This window comes from Panthera uncia, assembly GCF_023721935.1.
Source record: "Panthera uncia isolate 11264 chromosome A1 unlocalized genomic scaffold, Puncia_PCG_1.0 HiC_scaffold_17, whole genome shotgun sequence".
NCBI classification, from domain to species: Eukaryota; Metazoa; Chordata; class Mammalia; order Carnivora; family Felidae; genus Panthera; species Panthera uncia.
This window is the reverse complement of record NW_026057577.1, coordinates 83,081,693-83,108,245: the sequence shown is the minus strand read 5'-3', so window position 1 is coordinate 83,108,245 and position 26,553 is coordinate 83,081,693. Positions and strand designations below refer to the sequence as shown.

Here is a 26,553-nt window from a genome sequence, read left to right as displayed (position 1 = left end):
ATTACCTGAAATTTGTCATTGGATAGATTTCAACTGCATCATATTATACTTAGGATAATGGGTATGAGTCCTTGCCTTTCCCACTTTGTAGTTGAGTAACCTTTTCATTCACCTTTCCTTCATTTCACTACTCTTAGGAAACTGTTGTGTTAGCAGCACAATGTTGAAATAAAACGTTTGAGATCCCAGGTTTCTTAGGGCTTGGTCTCTTCAGGTCTCTTTAAGCTTACAGTTTAGTGGGAAATAATCTTTTTCTTTTCTTTCTAGGAAGAGAGCAAATGATAATGAGTTACGTGGGACTCTCCAATAAAGGCACAGGGGATAGTTGCCTGGGCTCTGTTGTTAGCTTGAGTTTGAATCTTGTCTCTGGCACTTATTAGCTGAGTAGACAAATATTTTTCAGGGTATTAATTGAAATAATACATGCAAGGTGCTTGCCTCAGTGTCAAAATTGCAGTAAATGCTAAGTTAATGTTACTCCTAATATTAAAATGGATTTTGTTATATCTAAGTTGCTTGAAAATCAGAGCAAACTTTGAGAGAAGAATATCAAATCACTGTTTTGGTCTGGTGTGTCTGAAACAGATCCTGTGATTGTCCTGTGTCTTAAATGACTGATAACTGGCCAACTTTAATTGTTTTTTGAGGATCAGAGACCAAAGCTGGTGGAGAGGAAAAACACATCATTCTCAATTATTGTTCTATCAGAATATCTTAGTGTAACCAAGACCATACATGACCATAATTTTTATTCATTTCCTATAACCTTGGCCTGGAACATCTTGGTGGATGAATGTTTTTCTAGTCACATCTAATGTTGTTTATAGTGTAGAGTAGAAATGCCTTTGGATGAACAGATTGTGCACAACAAGTGTTATAATGACCATATGTGGGATTTTTATGATCGCTAGAAATTGTACTCATTAAAGACAAAACAAGACTTATTAGATCAGTAAGTGCTTCCCTGAGCATTTTGAGATGGCCAAAAATTATGGTACACTGGTACTTAGAAGATCAGAATTACTCTCAGTGACAAAATAGCAGCTATAGCAAATAGCAAATGTCTGCGTTGGAGGGCTGAATTTGCTGCGAATGTTCTTCTGAAGATTATAGGCCAGAATTGGTGGTTTGGACTGTCAGTAGTTCGAATCTACTGGATTAATATCAAAGCCAGTCCACAGACTTTTGAGGATCATTCTTTGTTGGTCAATAAAGTCTTTTGCTCTGATGAGAAGACTAGTTGGTGGTATAATATTGCTTATTTTCCTGGATTCAAATAAAGGCAAGATAGAATTTTAAGCACGCATAGCTTCTCTAAAGCTATTTTAATTGTTTTTATCTCTTGAAAACTAAGGGTAGAAATCATGTTTTAGGGGCACCTGGGTGGCTCAGTTGGTTGAGCGTCTGACTTCCGCTCAGGTCATGATCTCACAGCTCGTGAGTTTGAGCCCCACATGGGGCTCTGTGCTGACAGCTCGGAGCCTGGAGCTTGCTTCAAATTCTGTGTCTCCCTCTCTTTCTGCCCCTAACCCACTCACATCCTGTCTCTGTCTCTCTCAAAAATAAACAAACATTGGGGCGCCTGGGTGGCGCAGTCGGTTAAGCGTCCGACTTCAGCCAGGTCACGATCTCGCGGTCCGTGAGTTCGAGCCCCGCGTCAGGCTCTGGGCTGATGGCTCGGAGCCTGGAGCCTGTTTCCGATTCTGTGTCTCCCTCTCTCTCTGCCCCTCCCCCGTTCATGCTCTGTCTCTCTCTGTCCCAAAAATAAATAAAAAACGTTAAAAAAAAAAAAAAAAACAAACATTAAAAAAATTTAAAAAAGAACTCAGGTTTTAATAAAATAAAAGCTTTTGGGTTAAAATATTTGCATTCTGACAGTTTTCATACTCAGATATTGCACAAAATGTAATTTACATTCACAAAATGTTTATAAATATATAAATGCTCCGAGGAAGTTGTGTTACCCTTCTTATCATCGTGGTATATAATTTTTAAATTAATGATTTAAGAGATGTGAGATGCAGAGTGTTGAGAGCTATTGGTGTAAATATGTTTAAGTTTATATGGTTTAGAAATTCTTTCCAATATATTACTTTTCTAAGTCTCTGGCTCTCAGTTTGCTAAAAGAGGCAAATGACATAAAACCTCCATGATTTAGTTTCCTGTCTATGAAGAGATGTGTCTAAATTAGATGATCTATCTTTAGAGTTTTTTGTACCCAGAAGAACCTATGCATTTAAAAGTAATTGACCTATGGGGCACCTGGGTGGCTTAGTCGGTTAAGAGTCCTACTCGATTTCGGTCAGGTCTTGATCTCATGGTTCTTGAGATTGAGTCCTGTGTCAGGCACTGTGCTGGCAGTGCAGAGTCTGCTTGAGATTCTCTCTCCCTCTCTCTCTGCTCCCCCCTCTCCTGTGCACATGCTTGTTCTCTCTCTCTTAAATAAATAAATTTAAAAACAGAATCATTAACTTAGAAGGGACAATGAGGGGGGTCTCCCTGAAACTAAGAGACCAAATTAATAATTTAGAAAGGAAAATTGGGGAAGATTTGGAATAGGTGGAAAAATATTGATATCCTATTACTATGGTTCATTGGGCTCAATTTTACTTTGATGCTCTCAGCCTTGACTAGACTGTTACTCATTTTGCAATATTTATTGACGAAATACCCTTAGTCTTCAGATAAATTCTGCTAATATCAAATAATCTTTGAATAGGAGGTCTTCCTTCTAGGCTCCTATGACTGCAAATTAGAGTCCAGAAATAGCTAAGACTGAATGCAGCCAAGTTGAGAAGATAAAGTCAGGTTCACTAGGCTGTGTTTGGAAACATTGAGACCCATATTTAAGAAGCAATAATAAGAACTTTTGAGGTCTCCATTTAACAGTTGAGAATCTTAGTGACGTGTTGTATGTGACAGAATTGAGTCTTCTCCAACACAGGTATGTTTGTTCTTTCACTGCAATGTATCTGTTTATAAATATAAAATATTTCTATATTGTTTTCCCTCCTACTCTTCAAAAACAGATTTAGCAAATGCAAATATGTAATTAACCCCTAGCGTCTAGATGGTGGTGCCTAAATATCATTTGCCACTGAACTAATAGAAACACGTCAAAAGGACCCAAAGTAAACATGAAATGGTTCCCAGTGGCCTAAGTTGGCTTACTTTGAATATCAAAAGCCATTCCTAATGGCTGCAATGGGTTAAAGCAAACCAAATGTACAAAAATCTTGAATTCATAATGATATATAAAAAACAGAATAAAATGATTTATTTTTCTAGCTAAGATGGAGCAATAGGGACCAGATTTACTCTTTTCCTTGAAATATCCCCCAAACCAGGCAAAATATATGTAACAGTAGTCTTCAAGACACTGGCTGTCAGACAACTAAGGACAGTGATCCCTGAGATATGAGAAGCAAGAGGAGTCCTATGATTGCTTCCATCTAATGCATTGAAAGAATTTCCAGCACATAGCACAGGGTGGGCATGGGGGAGGGGTGGTAACCCAGGCAAAACTCAGCAGACACTCTTGAGTTAAGACAGAACAGGAAGTCCAGGGAGACCAAGGCAGCCAGAGTTCAGAGGACAGACCACCAGAGTGGAGAGAACCCCATAGAGAACTCATAGGGAATCCCAGAGGTCTGTAGATGATCTCTTTTGTGCACCCAATCCTAAATAACCCATGAGTACAGAAGAAATCAAAAGATAAATTAGCAAGTATTTTTAACTGAATGAGAATGAAAACACAACACTGATGATTTAGTGTGATCCTGCTAAATTACCCTTTAGGTAAAATTAAATAGCACTAAACACCTATATAAGAAAAAAAAGAACATCTGAATTTGGTGACTTTCTATGTTATAAACTTTTACCTTATGAAACTTAAAGAAGAAGAGCAAATTAAACTCAAAGTAAACAGAGGAAAGGAAATAGTAAAGATCAAAGTGGAAGTCAATGAAATGGAAAACAAAAATAAAAGAAAAATCATTGAAATTAAAAACTGGTTCTATGATAAAATAGATCAAATTGATAAATCTCTACTTAAACTGATTAAGAAAAGGAGAGACAGAGAGACAAAGACAAGACACAACTTGCCAATATCATGTCATAACTACAGATTCTACAGATGTTAAAAGGATAACAAGGGAATTTTGTATGTGTTTATGCCTATAAATTTAATAAATTAATGAAATGAAAAATTCATTTGAAAGATTACCAAAGCACACTCAAGAAGTACATAATCTGAATATCTCTGTATCTGTTAAAGAAATTGCATTTGTACTTAAGAATCTTCCCTCCAATAATACTCCAGGCCCAAATTGCTTTACTGGTGAATTCTACCAAATATTTGTTATATTTAAAAACTTTGAGGCACTTGGCTGGCTCAGTTGGTGGAGCCTGCATCTGTTGATCTCAGGGTTATGAGTTCACACCTCATGTTTGATGTAGAACTTAAAAAATAAATAAACAATCTAACTAAAAAACTTTATCAGTAAGAGATACACATGAGTATTTACTGGTAACACAGTGTTTAGGCATTTGGTTTGAAGTATTTCAAAGAAGATAAAAAGAAGAAAACGTGGATTGCCCGATGAAAAATGGAAAACTATAGATAATTGAGCTAGATTATAGGACATGGAGGTTTATTACCTTATCCTCATTACTGTTGTTTGAATTTGAAAATTTCCACAATAATAAAAAAAGCTTTTAAGAGGTCAAAAATTTTTAAATGTTGATATTAATGTCACATGATAAAATCACACCGTTCAGTATCATACTTTTTAAGAATGCATATGAACATGGGAAGTGTTCAAGATAATAATTAACAATAATTTATATTAGCATATAATATTAATTTAAAAATCAGTTGAACAGATAGATCTATGGAGTCTGAAATGTCAAAGTGGAAAGTTATTTTTACCTGTAGTTGGAGTACAAACTTCGGAAATGCTGTGGGTTCGTGAATTTAATGCCACAGATCCGTTGTAAGTTTACATAAGATCAGCTAAAATGATTTTAATCTTTTATTAGATCTTACTTTAAATATCTACTAACGGGGGCACCTGTGTGGCACACCAAGCGTCGACTCTTGGTTTTGGCTCAGGTCGTGATCTCACGGTTCATGAACTTGAGCTCCATGTTGGGGCTCCATGCTGACAGCACAGAGCCTACTTGGGATTCTCTCTCCCTCTCTCTCTGACCCTCCCCTGTTTGGGTGCCTGTGTGTACCCATGCTCCTCTCTCAAATAAATAAACTTTAAAAAAAATTAAAAAATAAATTACTACTATGGAAGGTGGGGAAGAATTTTTGACAAAAAGCTCACTTTTATTATATACCATGTAAAAAATTCATATTTGTCATAACTTAAAGGTAAATGTATTTTTTAGATTGCTGATATATTTTAAAGTTATGAGTGTTGATATTTTAAAATATGAATATAGTAAGATTACTAAATATTATAAAGCTGTGAGTGTTAATTAGTTAATAATATAATTCTGATGCTACATTAGGTCTTATTGTTGCTTTAGTTATTCAGTTTATAAACATGACCTGAATTCTTGGGATATGTCAGGTATGGTTTTGGTTGAAGTTTTTAATGTTTGTTTCCGTTTTTAAACAGAATTTTTTGGGCAAGGTAACAGACAACTAAACAAAATGCCCAAACTTCTGATATTTTTTTGGGCCATAATCACATTTAAAGAACTTAAAAAAAAAAAAAAACACGTATTTTAAAAGTGCTTATGGTTGAAAGTATGAAATGTTTTCTAAAGAAAAACAAAATTGATTTTTTTCAGTCAATTTAACTTAAGTAACTGAAAGAATGTTCATTCATGCAACTAACTCAATTTTTGTCTTCCCTTTCTTGTGTATCCAGAGACTAGAAATGAAAGATGAACTTTCTTGCCTTTTAAATTTCCAAAGAACTGATCAGTTTAGAGTACTTTATTCTACAGTTAGAATAAAATGTTTTGCTGCCTTAAGGATGATGTTGCTGTTTAGTTATAGATTATCATTTCATTTGTTTCTAAGTAATTATAGTAGTTGAGTGTTATTGTGAGATATGGAAAAATACGTGTTCTTAAATTCATTCAGCTCTAAAATATTTAAGTATGAGCCAGTGAGTATTATGAAGATGTGTTTGTTAGATGACCATGCTTTGGTTCTATTTAGCCTCCAGAGTTAGGAGTTGAGCCCAAAACCTGAATGTTGAAAATATTGGCGATGATTATCTAGATCTGGTGTGATCCATTAATTGATTTTTTTTTAGAAGTTTGCAATGGACAGCAAACCACTTATTGCTGTCATCAAAGCTGATGGTATGATGACTAATTGTATGACCTGGGGCAAATCACCTAATTTCTTTGCCTCAATTTCCTCATCTATAAAATAAGGATAATAATAGCATCTACCTGCTGCTCGGGTTGTAGAGGAAGTGTGCTTGGGCTGTAACTAAAGTAGTCAAAAAATAAAATAAATAAAGTAATGAGAAAAATATTCATCTTGGTGTCCAGAAGTTCCTGGTAACTCTTTAGTCCTAATCTACTCCTATTCTTTCATTAAAATAAAAATGTAAAATAAATTTTTGTGAAAATAAATCTTACTTAAAATCTTTATGATCCTTTTATTTCTATCTCAGTGCCAATACTGAATCTTAAGATTAATAACCATGTGTGTGCTCTTCATTGTTTTGTTTTGTTCTCTTCCTTTCCCTGCCAACACCCTTATGGGTAAGTTCATGCACTGAACAACTAAAATAGTATTTTTAATAAAATTATTAATAAATTCTTAACTGCAGCAGTACACTGAATCGGAATATACTGTTGTACCTTATTATTATTGCACAAATTAGTGACTTTGATTTTTACTTTGCTAAATTAGTATAGGCAGTATCTACATAAGCTATGGCAATTTATCACATTTAGTTTTTTATTCTGTTAAATCAGTAACACCTGTCCAATGAGGTTACTCTTTTTATATTTTATAACCCTGTTGCTCACATTCTAGTTGTAATACATATTTGTTTGTGCTACCTTTTCATTTCAACAACTACAGTGGCAGGATGTATCAATGTGACACGAGTAAAATAAATGAATTCATCTTTCAAATGACTCCGTTTGTGAAAGTCCTAACAAGTAAAATGAGCAGATGAGTTTCTTTGTTATATCTATCCTTTGATAAAATGGTTGCTTCAGGCTTTAATATAAATATATAATATAAAATGAAGAAAGTGGGCAATCTTTTTTGAAAGGGTCTTTCTTGGATCTTGGCTTTTATATTTTAAATATTGTTTTACATTGCTTATATTATCCTCATTTTACCCCTTGAATTTTTATCACACACTTCTTATTCATAAATTGTGGTTTTGAGGCAGATATTCTTATATTCTTATGAAAAAGGATTTCAACTTTATTTATCAGGTCTCTAACACATGAGGTCAGTCTTTATCTAAGAAAGATTAGGAGATGTTGCTTTCATGCTTTCTTAGACTTTCAAATTCGTTCACACTGTTTTGTGAGAGAAATTTTATTTAAGGAACAGTGTGAGTCTACTTCACTCAGTCTTGTGGTTTATACATAAATTGAAATATTAGACACGGATGGGGCCCCAACAGAACAGACTGCCCGAATTAGAGAAACCATATTTGGGGCCTAATGAGAATAAATTATAATGAAACTTAATGAGGAAATATATTACTGGGAAAAAATAAAGTAATCAGATCTCATTTATTAATTTAAAATAAACATTTATTGAGAATTAGAGCTAAATAGAAGCCAAATTTATTTAAGGGACATAGTCAATTATATAAAACCATTGACAGTTATATTCACTTAATAGCTTTGAATGATTATACAATATTTACCAGCGTTTTATTTTTAATTAATTTAACTGTGTACTTAAGTACTAATTTCACTGCACCTGGGCAGATCATGTTAGCCACAGGGAAGTGCCTATGTGTGAACATATTATATTCATTCACACACATAATTAAATACGGTACACACCCATACCATGCCAATCATTAATCATTACTCAGAAACCAAATAACCAGATTTTTCTTTACAATTTTGCTTAATATTGTATGATGTTTATAATGATGAAGGGGCTCCTGGATACTGAAAGGAAGATAAATTATGTTGTGCCTTTTTTATAGTCGCATTCTTGGACAATAGGGAATTCATTTCCATAGTAACTCTCTGTTAGTCAAAAGCTAATTTATTTATGTGACAGTAGAGGTATGTGTTCTGAAATTTTAGCTTGAATCCTCAGTATTTAACCAGAATTTGAGCCAACATATTTTTACTCATTATTTTCCATAATCATTTTTGGAATAAAGTTTGGTTCTGAGCTCCTTCTTCTCCAGACACCGTGGCCCAATAATAGAGGCCAATCGAGTCCATTGACTAAAGGCAATTGAGCTTCTCACATGTTTGCTATCCAGCCCAGAGGTATCACAGGCATTTACACAAAAGCTGTTGATCACACTGTATTTACAAAACCTTTAGGAATGTAGCTGCTTCCCCTCCTGTAGACTTCCCTTCAATTGATTGTATCCTAGTGGGATGATTGGCCATCAACATTTTTTTTTTTTTTCCCAAGAGAAAGCTTTCCACTGGAGCTTTCTCTTTTATATTCACTAGAGGAAATGCTTGCTTATTGTGTTTGATCAGAGGTACTTTTTCAACATACAATTGGCTATCAATCTTGGATCTTTAAAAATGAAACAATACCCCCGTGCCTGAGAAGGCAGCACAAGTGATGACTTTTACAGATTTCATCTAGCTGGAAAAGAAAACAAAGTTGGTTAGCACTCTGTGTTTCTCAGGCAAGTTGCAGGAATACTCTGGCAGTTAGGCTTCTGGGTTGTTATAAAGAACTCCCATTAGATTGACTACTTTTTTTTATTGTTGGAAACTGGATCTCCTAACCCTCTCCTTTTACTTTGTTCTCACCCCTAGGTCTATTAGTCCTCAGATCCTTTTTTCTCACTAAGCTATGTGCTTCTGCATCACAGAGGGCTTCATTCTCCAGGCTGCATTCAGTGGGAAGCAGCTAGGCCAAAGGAAGTGAGAAACTAGTGTATTTCTCTCCCTCCCTCTCTGTCTCAGGTAATATTACTGGCAACAGCTTTATTTCCTCCATGGTTCTAGCCCTGGACAGATCCCCTGCAGCTCCAGCTTGTATTGGATGGCCATAACCCATGGATTCCAATAACACTGACCCATCCTTTTGTCCTTCCCTCCTTGGGTGCATGTTGTTCCTGCTGTTGCAAAATCTCTGGCTTACACTAGCCTCTCCAGTTTTTCTTCTCAGCCTCTGCTTCACCAGAATAACCAATTTCCTTAATGAAATTCCCTTCGTGTAATTTTAATAAATACTTATAGTGGTTTCTGTTTTCCTGTTTGATCCTAATGCATCTTTCTTTCTGCATCATTCCATGTTTCTTATATGAGACCCCCTTTAAGAGAGTAGAACCAATAATTATTTCCTCTCAGAGGATCTTGTAATGGTGGCGATCAAAGCACAAAGCAGAGAATTGCACATAATGTAAGATTTAAGTTAGTCTTGACCCTTCCCAGAATTATCACTACCTGTACTTCTGCTCTGGATCTAGACAAGCTATAGCTAGAGAGATAGAGACAGCTAGCTATGTGACAGTTAAAAACAATGAAGCTACAAGGCCATGGTGAGTCCCCAAAATAGGATGATGGACTAGCTGCTTAATTCTCAAAAGATAGTTTGTATACATGCTCCTAGAAAGACAAAATTTAAATGTTTTCTCAGTGCTATAATCTATAATGTCCATTCATAGAGGCAAATTTGAAGAAAAATATTTGACTAAATAAGCAGTTGTGAACTAGTTATCTGAGTTATTGGTTATTAGTCACTAGTTAATTTAAGTTACATCTTAGATGGTTTTGACTGATAATTTAAAAATAACATGCTATCATGTCTACTTCTGTTTATTTTTTCATTTTCAAAAATCTTGGTCATGGTTTTTTTTATTGATATGAGAGGGCATAAGTGACTCAGAGTACATATTATTAAAGTAAACCATAACTTGATATTAAAGCTATACCTTAGATGTACACTGGCTATTTTATTTTAAATTCATCTCGGTTGAAGCCTTTTACTCATAGATGGACAAAATAAGTTGAGAGAGTAGCATTACAGAAGGATAGTTCTTTGTATCAGAATGTGATACTTTAACATATAAGGCAAAGTTATAAAATTTTTGCAGCTTACTTTGGAAAAACTTGTATTTTCTATTTAATGATAATGTAATTTCATGGTCTATATTATTTAATTACCTTTTTTTTTAAGTTTGTTTATTTATTTATTTTGAGACAGAGTGTGTGTGTGAATGGGGAAGGTACAGAAGGAGGTACAGGGGTACAGAGGGAGAGAGAATCTCAAGCAGTCTCCGCACTTTGAGTGCAGAGCCTGGTGCGGGGCTCGAACCCATGAACCGTGAAATCATGACCTGAGCCAAAATGAAGAGTCGGAAGCCACCGACTGAGCCATCCAGGAGTCCCATGATTACCGTTTCTTACTGATAACCGATATGCTGCCTGTAGCATAGATATTAACCTTGATTTTTAGATCATTCACTTTTAGCTCTTGAGTGCCATTAGCAGAGTGAGGAACTAAAGTTTACCAATTTCAAATTTAAATATATTTTAACCAAATGCTGTTGCTTCTCAAAATGGTTATTATAGAACAAAGGTAAAACAATTGAAATCTGATTTAGTGTTTGGAGAGTTCCTGACTTGGATTTTGAGTACACATCTTTACATGCCCTTTAAAAAGTTTGAGTCTTCTAAGATTTTTCTCACGTGGAAAGTGTTCATTCTTTCATTATCATAGGTGATTGGGGCACTTGGATAGTACCATGAACAATTAAATCAAGTACATTGCCAGAAATGAACACTGTGGAAGAAATAGCATTTTTTCCCATCTTACATCTTGATTTCTTTTTGGATGGATTCAGTGACTCCTTTCTCGCTAGTAGTGGTGATCCAATTGATTAATTGTAAGTTTGTTAGTATCAGATGTGTCTTCCAACTAGAAGGAATATTTGGGGTTTTACTTGGGTACTGTAAGGGGGAGTGTAGAAAGAAGTGTGACAAATATGTTTTGGAATGTTTCTTCTCATAAAAATGGCTTTGAGATTGAGAGGAGAGAATGCTGCTGATGGATGCCTAGGTGAGCTGTTTTCTTCCTTGGTGGCTCAGGGTGCTCCAGACTTATAGGGCAAACCTCAGAGAGAAGCTGCATGTACCTATTGACAGAGGCCCCATGCTGTTCCGCCATGTGTGTTAGGAAGTCTTTTTGTGGTGGCATGGAAGGCCAAACACTGGTCGGTGGCCCCGCTGGTGGTTATTCTGGGCACCAGCGTTTTTTTGGTTCACACTCCCTGACACAGTACCTGGTCGCAGAATAGGAAGAATCATTTCTGAAATTAAGATTTAAGCACTTTTCCCTCTGAACTGTGGCTTTAGGCTGAGGCCCAGAAATGAGAGTGTAAGGCTATGAGATTTTCGATGTGAAGGTGAGTCCCAGTTGCATATTCTAAATTGGGAAGAAAGAAAAAAACAGACATTTTATTTTACAGAGTAGGTACAACATTTTGGTAACATTTCTCGAATGCCAAAAAAATATATATGTCAGAATACTTTTTTAAATTAAAAAGCATTAATGGCATCCTTTTGTTTTTCAGCTGCATACATTTAAAAATAAAGACTGGAATGATAAGACTTTTGCCTGAGTAGCATGTGATCAAGAGGTCAACGTACAGGTCGCTTGGCTTGGATATGACAAGCTTTTGTCCTGGGCTAAGTTTCATTTATTTTCCTACTTTAAAAAATTAGGTCATGAAACTTTTATTTGGAAGGTACCTCCCAAACTTCTGACACACTGAAGTGTGGTATATGATGCCAGTCACTGAGATAGGTTCCAAATTCCATGGACTGTCTTTTGTTTTTATAATAGATCTCGGACCTTGTTGCAAAGAAATGAAGGACAAGTACCCAACCAGTCCAGTTAGATGAAATAATCTCTCCTTGTTTGCATTCACATTTGACTTAATTTGCCCTTAGTTTATTTAAGCTTTGATTTTTTTTTTCCTATGTGAGTGAAACAGTGTGAACATTTTATTTTTTTAATTGAGGAGAAGTTCTGTTTCTTAGCTCCTGCCGGGTAAAAAAGTGACAGGGCTGCTTAGTGCTGCTAACTTTAAGTGCTGTTTGTAGTTTGTTATGAGCTCCAGAAATCTTATGTGGAGAAAAGAAAGGGATCTAGTGGAAAGGAAAGTCCTAGAAAAAAGTCAATTAGAGACTGCTGCCTGCCAGAGTACAAGATGAGGAGCAGAGCATCCATTCTGAATTGGTACACCAAGACGCAGAAATCCAATTAACAAATTCACATTTCTGCAGCAGAAGACAGTGATTACAATTTTGGTGAATTCTTCAGAATTCCTGCCACACACATCAAAATGCTGACAATTTACAGAGGCTTGAAAAAAAGAAAAACTGTTCTTCACTTTAAAAACAAATATGTAAATAGAGAACTGATTGTGCTTCTTGTTCTAAAATGACCTTTAATTGTGTGGAATGAGATTTTTTTTTATTATTTAATACTTACATCTTAGTGAACTTTATGTTCACTAATGTTCAAAAATATCACTTTTAAAAACACGTAGCTTCAGAGCCTGAGATCCTGCATTTGATAGAGTTAGAGGGACAGATACCTGATTTCTGGAAATGTAAATAAATGAAAATATCTTTAAAATTTTGACCCTAATTTCAGATTTACTCAGTCAGCAAGAGCATTTAATGAATTGAGTTTGATATACCTAATACCGTGTAAGGCACTGGTGACATGAAGGTGAATAGCCATGGCCCTGACCTATAGTAGCTTGCCTTTGACTCTAGTGGGAGGAACACTTATTAGACCAAACTGTAGAGCAGCGTGTTGAAGGCCCTGGTGGGAGAATGACCACCATCAGTGGGTGTACGTAGGGCAGTCTCTGACTCTGACAATGGGCATCCCAGATGATTTTACAGAGGATGTGCCCTGGAGCTGTGAAGGCTGAATTATGCTTTGATGGGAAATGAAGCCAGCCTGTCACTGCCCCAAGGTAGCTCAGGATACTATTGCTGTTAATGCATTTAAAAATTTTTTTAGGGGCGCCTGGGTGGCGCAGTCGGTTAAGCGTCCGACTTCAGCCAGGTCACGATCTCGCGGTCTGTGAGTTCGAGCCCCACGTCAGGCTCTGGGCTGATGGCTCGGAGCCTGGAGCCTGTTTCCGATTCTGTGTCTCCCCCTCTCTCTGCCCCTCCCCCGTTCATATTCTGTTTCTCTCTGTCCCAAAAATAAATAAAAAACGTTGAAAAAAAATTTTTTTTAGAATCAGATTAGCCGACTATGTATTATATTCTATTACTATGCTTTTGTATGCTTGGATATTAATTTAATCAATCAATTAATTTTTTTCCCTCACTGTTAATTGTACCCTACTATCATTGTATCCAGCTAACCCAACGAATTTAATCAATTGTAAGTGCCATTTGTGTGCTGATGACTTCCAAATTATCTTGACCTCTTTTCTTGGCCATCTAATGGGCATCTCAGACATAGCATATTCAAAATCAAACTCTTTTCCTATCTGCTACCAAACCATCTTAGTTAATTGGAGCAATACCTTCCAGGAGCTCAAATCAAAAACCTTAGAATCATCCTTGATTCTTCTTTTTCTCTCATGCTCCATAATCCATTTGTCAAAAAATTCTGTTGATTCTTCTTTCAAATATATCCAGAATCTGATATTCATACCACCTCTAGCTGCTATCACTGTGGACCAAGTCAGATATTGATTGACTACATTCAGTATAGCCTCTCTCTGCTTCTACCTTTGCTTCTCTTATAGACTCACGCAGAAGCTAGAAGGTCATTTAAAAATGTAAGTTAGATCATGTCATACTCCTACACAAAACCCTCCATTGGCTTCCCAAATTCCTCAGAACAAAAGCTAAAATCCTTACCTTGTCCTACAAGGTTTCATACAGTCTCCCTGTCTTCACTCACCTCTTTGGCTATGCCTCCTGTTAGTTTTCTTTCTGTTCATTCTGCTGCAATACCTCTGGCTCCCCATTCCAAAATGCTCCTCCTGTTCCCATCCCAGGGTCTTCGCACTAAGTCTGGGCCCAGACATCAACATGTTTTGTGTGCTTCCTCGCCTCCTTCAAATCTGTGCTCAATGATCATCTTTTCAATGAGATCATCTTTGACTGCCTATTTAAAATCATACCCCATCTCATCCCTTCCCTCCACTGTTTTCCATCTGCCTTGCCTTGTTTTATTTTTTTTTCTATAGTACTTTTTTTTATATAGGACTTTTAACATACTATATAATTTACTTACTTATTTATTTTTCTCCTCACTTTTTTCCAAGTAGGAATATAAGCACCCTATGGACAGGGTTTTTTTGTCTGCTGTGTTCACTGTTGTATTTTTAGCAACTAGAATAGCGTCTGGTCCATGATAGGTGCCCAATAAATAGTTATTGATCATATGAATAATATCTTATGCATTCTTTTTTAAAAAATTTTTAATGTTTATTTTTGAGAGAGAGAGAGAGAGAGAGAGACAGACAGACAGACAGACAGAGCATGAGCGGGGGAGGAGCAGAGAGAGGGGGAGACACAGAATCTGAAGCAGGCTCCAGGCTCCAAGCTGTCAGCACAGAGCCCAACGCGGGGATTGAACGCATAAACTGTGAGATCATGACCTGAGCCAAGGTTGGACGCTTAACCGACTGAGCCACCCAGGTGCCCCTCTTCTGCATTCTTTATTTGAGCGATTGAAGAGGCTGAGCTTTATGAATTAGTTTTACACTTTCAGGATTTAAACCTCAATAGCTCTGTATTAGAGAAGTGGTTCCCAATTTAGGCTGCGGTCAGCTGGCTATCTTTTTCAGAAATACTAATGACTGGCCTTACCCCAAGTCAGTGAATCAGAATTCCTAAGGATGGGGCCTCGTTATCAGTATTTTTTTAGAAATTCCCCATGTGATCCTAATGTGCAGCCAAGTTAGAGTCAGGTGTTGAGGAGACATTTAAGTAAGTAGGCACAAATGAATGAAAATTCACAACTATCCAGATATGGACCAGCTCAAGCATTAAGACTGGATGGCAAGTGTTTGGGGTGAAAGATTGTTCCTGAGCAGAAGAGCCTGGGAAGGGCTGGTTGAGTAGGAGGGGAGGTGGAGGGGAAGTGAAAGAGTTGGGAAAGACAAAGAGGGGTCTCCCAGGTACTTGTAGCAGGAAGGGAAGGTTGGACCCTGGTCCCTTGGCAGCTGCTGCCAATTGATGGTTCCTGTCTAAAGAGCATAGTTAATATTGGAGACTGTCTGGTTAATCATTTGTGTTAGGCAAGTATATTGTATTTCAATATAATTGAAGTGAGTATATACTCACTTCAATATACTTGAAGTGAGTATTGTATACTCACTAATTTTTACTCTCTCTAAAGTAATTGAGAAGGTTTTGTGGAGAAGTTGAGGTAGGAACTAGGCAGTTGAATAAGTGTCAGGGAGAGAAGAAGACACACTTCCAAGTTACCTGCATAAAAAGAGTGAAGTGAGAGCAATTTTAAAGTAATGAGCACAGCTCTTTGAGTACATTGAGACTAGCCTCTCAAAATTTGGGGAAAGATTTCAGCTAGCTTAACAGATTTCAGAAAATGGCAGTAATAGATAGTGAAGGGCTTTGATAGGCAAGTTCTGGGGTTCTTTTTTGCAGTTGAAATATTTTTGTTTCCTAAAAGTTTCAGAGAAGGTGAGAGATATGGTCAAAGTTATTTAAGGAAGATTAATCTGGCTGGTAATGTGCCAATAAGGAGTTAGAAGGTACAGCTCTGAGACACAGTGCAGTAAAGTGTGCTAGAAAGCAAAACAGGATGTGAATAAAATGGCAAAAAATGTCAGATCTAGTAGGAGAATGGCAGAGTGAAACAGACCTTGGATTTGGAAATAATGCAAAGAAACAGCAGCCCAGTGTGATTAAGAAGGCAGTGGATGGAAGGAATACATAAAGTGTCAGAGAATTAACATAGTAGCTACTGTGTATGTGACAGCATTCAATACCCTGAAAGTCCTGTTTTCATGGTTAGATTTAGAAATTTTTATTGTCTATGCCAGGATCTCAGGCTGTTTAAAAGCTTTCAGTTACACCCTGAGGTTCTTGGTTCTGTGAGGTGCTGGGAAGGTTTCACCTGATTTCCTAAATGTAGCTTATCTAGCTTTTATTACCATTTCTATACTTGAGTGCAAGCCTTAACCAAGCTGAGATTCAGAGCTAGTTGATGAGCAGAAGGGATGCCGCTCATTCTCTCTTGTCCAACTAGATCCTCTAAATGTAGATATCAGACCCTGTGAAGATGTAGAAGCCATCCTATGCTCAGGGACAGAAATTCCCTCTCTGCCCCTTTCCTTCCCATTCCCAGCAGTCTTAATTTTTCCCCTCCCCCCGCTTTTTTTCCTGTTTTTCCCATGCAAGACCTGTGCTACAACTCCTTTCCTTTATTTCTTGTGTCTCCCTCCCTGTCACTAATAGGAGACTCTTCCCCAGAGAAACTGTCTTTCTCTGATCCTTCTGTCTCCCTGTGCCTCTGCTCTCTCCCATGACCTCCATCTTGGCAGATGAGTATGTGGTGCTGATCTGCAGCCCCAGTAACCCTGATATCACAAGGCAGCCTGTCTTAACCCTTGACTTTGCTCCCTAAAGATTATGACTGATTGCTTTGAAACCCAGTCCCAATAAAACCAACATCTGCAGGGCTGGTAAGAAGTAATTTAGGACTGGTTGACCTTTGAACATATTAAACTATGCAGAAGTCTTTATTCTTTTTAAAAATTATTACCTCCAACTGGCTTCATCTGAATTATCCTTGTTAGCCTGAATTGATGGAACATCCCTGCTGCCTCTGCCAAGGTCCCGTGAGTCCTCTTATGTTGGTTCATCCACCATAGTCAATTTGCACAATTGAGGATTTTGTTTAATTTTTTACTTTTCCAGAGTCTTACGAGAACTTGGAAGCCATTTGAGGTCTTTTTATAAACCTTCAAGACTGTTTCCTAGGTAACATTTTAGTGTCTCATTTTATACTTAAGTACATACATGACCATACCAATCATTGACTAATTTTAGTCTTTAACCTAAATTAGTTACAAGTAATATTTTTTCTCAATAAAAGCAAAATTAAACTGAAAGTTGATTACCTATAGTCTACATTCTGACTTGGGCTTCTCTTAAAATACCTTACTACATGTTTAAGAATTGGAGTGAAGCGTTTAGAAGATCTTGGTTGTAAACTTTGTTTATTCAGATCCTCAGTGATTTGTATAACCCAGCTACCAGTGATTTTATAAGGAAAGTAAGTTTAATTAAAATGCCAGTTTCCTAAATGTAATTATTTGTTTTATACTATGAAGGATTATTTTAGGTAACTTTTTATGAAACACTTGAGGGCACTATTATGAAATTCCCATAGCAAGGGAAGCAATGTGATAAATTTGACAGAGCTGTTTGTGGAGTTTTCAATAAAAAGTCCTCAGTACGTGTCTTGTAATAATGCTGGTTTCCAGGAATTAGCCTTCTGAAACTGCCTTTGGATACTGTTGTATTTCATGCTGAACTGGCCAAAATAGTCATAGGGAAGACCACATGAGCATAGTCAATGACTGTCAGCTCATAATAAAATGAGCCTTAATTGGATCCGAGAGTAAAACGCTCTTTTCAAGATCTCAGAATGCTGCATGTGATAGCCGAAGTAAACTTGTTTCCCCACGTATGAGTTTGAGCTCCATTGTAAGAGTAAGAAATGTTCCATTTATGGACAATAAACAGGGAGGCATCAGCCACAGGTGGGCCAGTGTCATCATTTGACCTGCCCTGCAGTGAGGAATGGTCCTGGATGCAGGATTTCTAAAAGCTAAAGAGTCAACCAACTAAAATTAGAGGTTTTATTACATAGAGATAGTTTTTGGAATTGTTACTTCTTACTATTCCATTAATTTTAGAAGATATCTTTGGATTTTCTTAAGTCTATAAAATAATTTAGATTTGCTAACATCTCTCTCCCTGTTATCTGTTCCTTAATAAGTTATTCAAACCTGTTTGGTCCTCAGTTATGTTTCGTAATGTGAGGGGACTGAACTGCACAAACAGCTTTAAATTTTCTTCTTTACACAACTTTATTACAGCCTCCTTCTATGTCCTGGTTGATGAAGTGATTTTTCTTTTGTATCTTGGCCAAATGTACCTAACATACATAGTTCACCTTTTTAACCATTTTTAAGCATACAATTCTGTGGTACCAAGTACATTTACACTGTTCTGTTATGATAAAGATAATTTACAGTGAAGGAACCTAAGAGATATGTAAGAATTCACATAGAAACTTTGTCTCAGAAGCTGTGGTAGACTCCAAAATATACATGTGTAGGAAATATTTATGTGACTGGGTAAAAATTTTATGAATGTGCGTCTTCCTAGGGACTATAATAAAGAATAATTGGAAATAAAGTGATGCTGTATATGTATTATACATGGCTATATTTAATAGTTCACATATGCATACGGTTACACATAGCAAAATTCATCCTTAACACTCAGGTTTAATAGTCATGCTTCAAAGTATTTTCTAGCATCTCTATGGGTCCATTTTGTGTATTTCTGATTTTGTTGTGGTACAGATATGTCAGGACATAAGCCCAGCAAGCCATCCAGCACCTGCAATTCAAAGAGGCTATTTGTTTCTTTATGCATTTCCAGAACAGTATATACTTAACAGTAGTACAGACTTTCGGGTGTTCACACCTAAAGGAACTAGGAAAAGAAAAAAGTTCGAAGGTAGTAGAAAGAAGGAAATAATAAAGATTAGAGCAGAGATAAATGGAATAGAGAGTGAAAAAAAAAAAAAAGAAAATGTCAATGAAACCAACATCTGGTTCATTGAAAAGATAAACACAATCGATGAACTTTTAGTCAGACTCATCAAGAAAAAAAAAGAGGCCTCAAATAATATCAGAAATGAAGAAGGAGAAATAACAACTGACACTATAGAAACATAAAGGAATATAAGAGAATATTATATATAAAAAAAACTATATGCCAACAGATATATAACCTAGAAGAAATGGATACATTTCTGGAAACATACAATCCAAAACTGAATCAGGAAGAAGTAGAAAATTTAAACAGACCAATTACTAGTAATGAAGTTGAGTCAATAATCAAAAAACTCCCACCAAATAAAAGTCCAGGACCAGGTGGCTTCATAGGTAAATTCTACCAAACATTTAAAGAAGAGATCTTACCATTTGTGACAACATGGATGGAGCTAGAGGGTATAGTGCTGGGTGAAATTAGTCAGGAAAGACAAATGCCATCTGATATCACTTATATGTAGAATCTAAAAACCAAAACAAATGAACAAACAAACAGAAACAAACTCTTAAATGCAGAGAACAAACAAGTAGTTGCCAAAGGGAAATTTGGCATGTGTTGCGGGGTGGCGATAGTTGAAATAGATAAAGGAGATTAAGAGGTGCAAACTTCTAGATGTAAAATAAATAAGTCATGGAGATGAAAAGTCCGGGAATATAGTCAAAAATAACATAGTATGGTGACAGATGGTGACTATACTTTTGTCGTGAACCTTGCGTAAAGAATTGTCGAATCAGTATGTTGTGCACCTAAAACGAATGCAGTATTGTATGTTAATTATAATTCAGTTTAAATATACAAAAACATATCCTGTAAAGAAAACTAACTATAAAAATAATGTGGTTTAAGAAAATGGTTTTTTATATAGGAAATACAAGTATAGGATACATTACTAAGAGGAGCTTTAATAATAAGAGTATCAAATGTAATAGTGACTGATCCTTGATATGTACAAGTTCATCTTTGCTTAACTGAGAACAAGAGAACTTGACCAAAGAAACAATTAGCTACTTTTTTAAGTCCCAGTACAAATTCTTGTGAAAAATAAAAGATTTGTGAAAGTAAAAAGACAGGTCCTTAAACTATTAAGATAGTTATAGGAAATGTGACTGTTTACAAAATACAAATTGAGGGAGCACCTGGGTGGCTCAGTGGGTTGAGTGTCTGACCAGCTCAGGTCATGATCTCGTGGTTCATGAGTTATGGGGCTCACCGCTGTTGGTCTTTCAACCAGAGCTCAGTTCGGATCCTCTGTACTTCCCTCTTTCTTCCTTCCCTTACTTGCGCTCTCTCTCCCAAAAAAATAAACAAAAAATTTAAAGAAATACAAATTGAGTAAAATCCAGGGGATATGCAAACATTTTCATGAAGCAATTCTAATAAATTCATCTTTCCGTGAGTGAGGATTGGTTTGAAAAATTTAACAAGACCTCCCCTCACTACAGTATGGAGCTAACAGGAGTGGCCAATTCAAGTTGTCTATTTTCCCAGGAAGTACTTTCTTGGCCTTTGAAGATACACCTAGAGGAGAAGGCTGAATGGACCATGCATCTCCTTCTATGCCTTTGTGAGCATCTACATCTAAAGGAGGGAAGTGGGCCTCAGTGTTTAAGGTGGTTAAAGATATTACCCTTGTCTTAAAAGAAACTTGGCTTCTTTTCAAAGATAGAGAACCCTGAAGCTGTTCTGTATTAATTTTCTATTGCTGCATAACAAATTAACACCAATTTAGAACCTAAAACAATGTACATTTCCAAGGGTCAGGAGTCTAGACACTCCAAAGTGGCCTTTTTTCCAGTGTCTCACAAGGCCATAATCAAGGTCTCAACTGGGGATGCATTTCTTCCTAGAACTTAGATCCTCTTACAAGCTCATGTAGTTGTTGGCAGGATTCAATTCCCTATAGTTGTAGTAATGAGGTCCCCATCATCTTGCTGGCCTTCATGCAGGGATTTCTCTCAGTTCCTATAGGCTTCTTGCAGTTCCTCTCACAATATGGCTGAGTAATGAATGCTTCAAGACCAGCAGGAGAATGTCTCTGACCTCTAGACCATTAGTCTAGACCCTGACTAGGTCAGCCCCATCCAGGATATGGTCTTTTTTGATTAATTCAGTGTCAACTGGTCAGGCATCTTAATTACTGATGCAAAATCCCTTCAGCTTCACCTTATAAGGAAGATACCCCCCATTATATTCACAGATCCTATTCACACACAGGGTCAGGATTATACCAGGGCCTAGATCATTGGGTTATTTTGGCATTCTGCCTTCCATACTTGTTTATTTTCTCACTGTGTTTCTCAGGGTCAGTAGGTAGGGGCAAGATCTTTGCTCTCAGCTGCTTTCAGATTATCAATCTTCTACCTCTCATGAAAAATAATAACAATAAATATAATTAATAAAACACTGAGACTTTGAGACCTGTGCCATTTGGTGTTTGTTGTCTCCCATTTTACTGCCATCTTTTATACTCCTGGTGTCTCCTGCTCCTTCATAGAGATATTGGATGCCAAAGATTTTGGCACTTGACTCACAGCCTTCCATTTTGTTCCATGCCCAACTGTTACTCTGAATGACTTCAGTTTCTGTGCCCATCACATAGAGATATGTCAGAAAGAAAACATAATAAGGAACATATGTATTAGCCCTTTGATTCCTTATTAGAATTTTAGTAATATCAGAAAGACTATAAAAACTTCGGGGATGCCTGCATGGCTCAGTCACTTGAGCGTCTGACTTTTGATTTCAACTCAGGTGATGGTTCAAGCACCATATCAGGCTCTGCGCGAACAGCATGGAGCCTACTTGGGATTCTTTCTCCTTCTTCCTCTGCTCCTCCCCCATCTTAAAAATTAATAAACATTTTTTTAACTTAAAAAACCATACTTTGCTGTTTATTTTGTATTTTATGTATTTATTTTTTGTTCCTGTAAATACTTCGAAAGGTTTTGATCATTGTTGTTTTATTTAATGCCAGTCTGCCTTATATATAAGGGGTAAAGGATAAGGATCAGGAGTCACGTTTGAGGCAGAATGTTAGAGCCTGAGCAGCTCATCTCTGGGCCCTGGGCTTGGTATTGATTCTCGTCATCAGAGAGAGGAATGAGGAGAACCTTGGGGAAGGGGAAACAGGGAGGTTGCCCTGATTCTGACTGGTGAGCTATCTGAAGCTACTGAAGTGGTTAGAACAGTCTGTTTTATTTTAACAAAGTGAGTGCATTCCCTGTGTACTTTGGTTGCCAAGTACCGATCATATTCTGTTGTTGGTAAGGCTCTGAGACCATGGTAACTTGAGTAGGAACTTTGTTAGAACCCATTCCTCCCTCCCTCCCTCCCTATCTCTCTCTCTCTCTCTCTCTCTCTCTCTCTCTTTCTTTATTTCTTTCTTTCTAAATGTTTATTTATTTCAAGAGAAAGGGCAGGGAGGGGCAGAGAGAATGGGAGAGAGAGAATTCCAAGCAGGTTCCACTCTGCCAGCTCAGAGCCCGATGCAGGGCTCAAACCCACGAACTGTGAGATCATGACCAGAGCCAAAATCAAGAGTCAGATGCTTAACCAGCCGAGCTGCCCAGGTGCCCCTGAATCCATTTCCTCTTTCCTGGTTCTGCCTCCATTCTGGAGTGTTGTCCTGAGTCTCACTTTGGATTGGTGGCTTTGATTATCTGACCCTATAGGCTGATTATAGAGACATTTTCCTAAATCTTTTTATGAATCTTCAGAATGCAGCCCTTAGTGTACAGAAGCTTGCTGTCTCAATTAGAAAGAATGTACCTATTATTGTGGACATTTTCATATTTCCTTTCTCTTAGCTATCTCTGTTTCTTTCCTCAGTTCTGCAGCATATATCAGGGAGCAGTGAATAGTTGCTCTGTGTGAACCTTCTCTGTGTCACTACTTCCTTTGTGAGCTGAGGTGGAAAAGAGGGTTTGAGTGCTGCCTAGTGGACTCAGTTCTGTAGAGCTGCTCTGCCCAGCGTTGTAGCCACTAGCCACATACATATATAAAAAGTAAATGTAAATTAAACAAAATTAAATAAGATAAAAATTCAGGTCCTCCCTCACATTGGTGACATTTTAAGTGCTCAGTAGCTGCATGTGACTATGGTTACCATATTGGGCAGCAGCGATATAGAATATCTCCATCATCAGAAAGTTCTCTGGGACCATACTGTTTTAGAGCATTTCTTTCCCTGTAGCCTGACAACAGTGGAGATTCCAGTGTCTTACGTTGTCTTGGGATTGAAGCTCAATGAACCTTTGGGTGGAACTTGACTGTCTCATTCCTCTGAGGCCTTTGGGTTGGGTTACACCTGCAGGTTAGCTTCCTGCAGGACTAACCTGATCCCTTTATGGAAGGATTTGAGAGTAAGCATAGAGAAGACTGGCTAGTTCTGGGAAAGCTCCCTCACAGTGCTAGAAATGCCCTATACTCATTTTCTACTGCTGACATAAAAATTACCACACACTGAGTAGCATAAAATAGCACAAATGTACTATCCCATAGCTGCATAAGTCAGAAGTACAACATGGGTCTCACCAGGCTAAAATCAAGGTGTTGGCTGGATTGTGTTCCCTTCTAGCAGCTTAAGGGGATGATCTGTTTTCTTGCTCCTTCAGGTTTTTGATGGAATTCAGTTAAGGTTGTAGATCTGAAGTCCCTATTTCTTACTGGCTTTCAGCTCAGGGCTGTTCCAGTTTCTAGAGGATGCCCACAATCCTTAGCTCCTAGTTTTCTTTCTCCATACTCAAAGCCAATAAAGACAAGTTGAATCCCTTTCACAATTCTAATGTCTCCTACACCACCTTCCATTACATCTCTCTGACTTTAGCTGGGAAAGGTGGTCTGCATATAAAGGCTCATGTAATTAGATTGGGCCTACCCTGTTAATCCAGGATAATCTCTCCATCTCAGAATCCATAACTTTAATCACATCTGCAAAGTCTCATTTGCCAAGTAAGTAACATATTAGGGCTTAGACATATTTGGAAGGGGTGCTACTTGGTTTATCACTTGCATCCAGAATAATTCTTTACGTGTTATTAAGCAAAAATACCTTATTTGATTTGTAGCTTATTTGAAGAGGATGATTTCCATCTTTGTTTAAATGATATTATTAATTTTCTTTGGAGACTAAACATCAGGGGAAGACAAGAAACCTCAGGAAAGGAGGAGAGAAAAGGGAGAAATGGGGAAGGTGACACCTGGAGAAAAATCTTTACTTAAACAGCATTTTATATTGCTTTCCACTTGGTAAAACACACTACACGTAATAGTTCTATTTGGAGTTTATTAATAAAATATCACCAGAGTATCTCCGAATTAACCACTTACTCATATCTCATCTTTTAAAAAGTGCAAAAACCTATACAAAAGTGGTGTTATAATCCTGAAGATAAATATCTGAAGTTGAACAATGTTAGAATAATCTTACTAAACTGTAGGTACTTAATGTGATATGTTTAACAGCTTTCCCACGTATAATGTTGCTATTTTTGATTCTTATGAAATGTCAATAAAATCTATTTGATTTTAATATTTATTGCCATTCATATATATATATATATATATATATATATATATATTGCCATTCATATATATATACTTCTCCATTCATTTCTAATTTAGTACATAAAATATTATATGAATGAGTTTAACTTGATTAGACTGTTATCTATTTTCAGTGTCATACAGTGTGATGCTCTACTTTGTAATAAACTATATAAATTTTGAGAATGAATGTAGCATTTATCTTTCTCATCTTTCACTTTTTTTTTTATCTCATTAGCTACGAAATCTTTCCAGCTTGGACCTACGTCATATCACTGAACTGGATAATGAAACCGTGATGGAAATTGTCAAGAGGTGCAAAAATCTTAGCTCTCTCAATCTCTGCCTGAACTGGATCATAAATGACAGGTAACCATTGTAACATCTTGAAAACAGTTTTCCAGAGGGAAACATGTGTTCTACTGACCAAATACTAATTATCATTATAACAAGGCATGACAATTTTAAGGAAAATTTAATGTAGCCATGCCTTTTGAAATAGATATATTTAAGATTTGAAAACCATCTAGATGTATGCTTTTAATCCATCCACTGCTTATATTTACAACAAGGTTTTATGCGTTTTGATTCAAATGTTTGCCTAAACAGTTATAACAGCAGTCTATTGAATTTTTCTTTGTCACCCATCCAGGATATATTGTTTGTTACTCTAATATTTTTGCAACTTTTGTGCTTGATGTACTGTTCACTTATCAAGGAGAATGATTCTAAGAAATGATTTCAAGTGTTATGCATTCAGGTCCTTTCTCAAGGATGACATTTTGTTCTCTGCATCAATATAATTAGTTTTAAAAATGGAAGTCACGTGGTGGACAGTTTAATACATAGTGTCAAAATGTATAAAATGGGTAGTTTTCTTCTTGTAAGCAATGATAAACCCATTTTTCTTTGAACTATTGCATGAAAGAAAATTAGATGGAGGAGCCCTTGAGTAGACTTCTTTATAATGAAATCAAATGTGGAGTAGGACTATTCCGCTGCTACTGATTAATGTAGGTAGGTTCTGAAATACAGACAAGAGACAAGATGTTGGTCCAGTAACTTTGAGGGATAAATTTTGTTTTTGTTTTTTTTAAAGATAAGCCACCAAAAATAGTTTGCTTTCAGAATAGTACTATTTCAGTTAAAATTAGTACCTATTTAAATTTAAATACTTTTGCATAAATAGGAGCAATGACTTATTAAGTTTGTGTCAGATAATGCTTTAAATCAAAATACTTTTCCCCTCCTCTTTTAATTTTGTACTTAAAATTAAAGTTACATGGACTCCATTTTCCCCCATTATGGTAAGTTCTAGTGACAGTTTTGTAACTTAACCCACATTATCCTTACAGTTATGTGATAACCTTTGACTTGACTCTTTCTTAGTAAAATTTTTCTTGAAAAATTTTCTAATCCAGATCACATGGTCATCATTTATAAAAGGTATTTATTGTTTTTGAGTAATAGTTGCCATATACAGTATATTGAAATCTACAGAAAATTGATAAAAATGTTTTTTAAAGAATTCTTCTTTATAATCAACATTCTTCTACAATTTTATGACATCTTAAAATAATCTTTTAAGTGTTTCTCATAACATCTAATAAGATAAAGTGCATAAGGGAACATGCTGTGATGTTTTGCCTTAGTTTAATATTGAGATAAACTACTTAGTAATACAACGAATTAAAAGGAAAAAACTGTTTCTTCAACAAAATGATTATGAAAATGATTTCCTTTTATTCCACAACAATTTTCTGTGTAGCTGACATATGTGGAAGAATCAGTAATTAAAGAATACAGAGGTAAATAAGAAGCAGCCCATGTATAATTAGAAAGGTTGTCTTCTAAGTAAACATTTTGCTTAGGTTTATATCATTTAAATAAAGATATTTAGGGATTTCTAATCTTCTGGCTCTTCAAATGCTTATGTAGTCCTAACTGGATATTTACAAATGAGAACATGGGCACCCCTCACTTTGCCTT

General features: G+C 36.4%; 1 protein-coding gene across 3 annotated transcripts in view; it reads left to right on the top strand.

The window, feature by feature from the left end:
- FBXL17 (F-box and leucine rich repeat protein 17) overlaps positions 1-26,553 on the top strand; it is a 500,946-nt gene that overhangs the window by 159,960 nt on the left and 314,433 nt on the right. For all 3 annotated transcript variants that reach the window (XM_049648607.1, XM_049648606.1, XM_049648605.1), the window contains one exon: positions 24,803-24,933. In XM_049648607.1, coding sequence (XP_049504564.1) covers positions 24,803-24,933 — 131 coding nt within the window. The remainder of the gene's footprint in view (positions 1-24,802; positions 24,934-26,553) is intronic.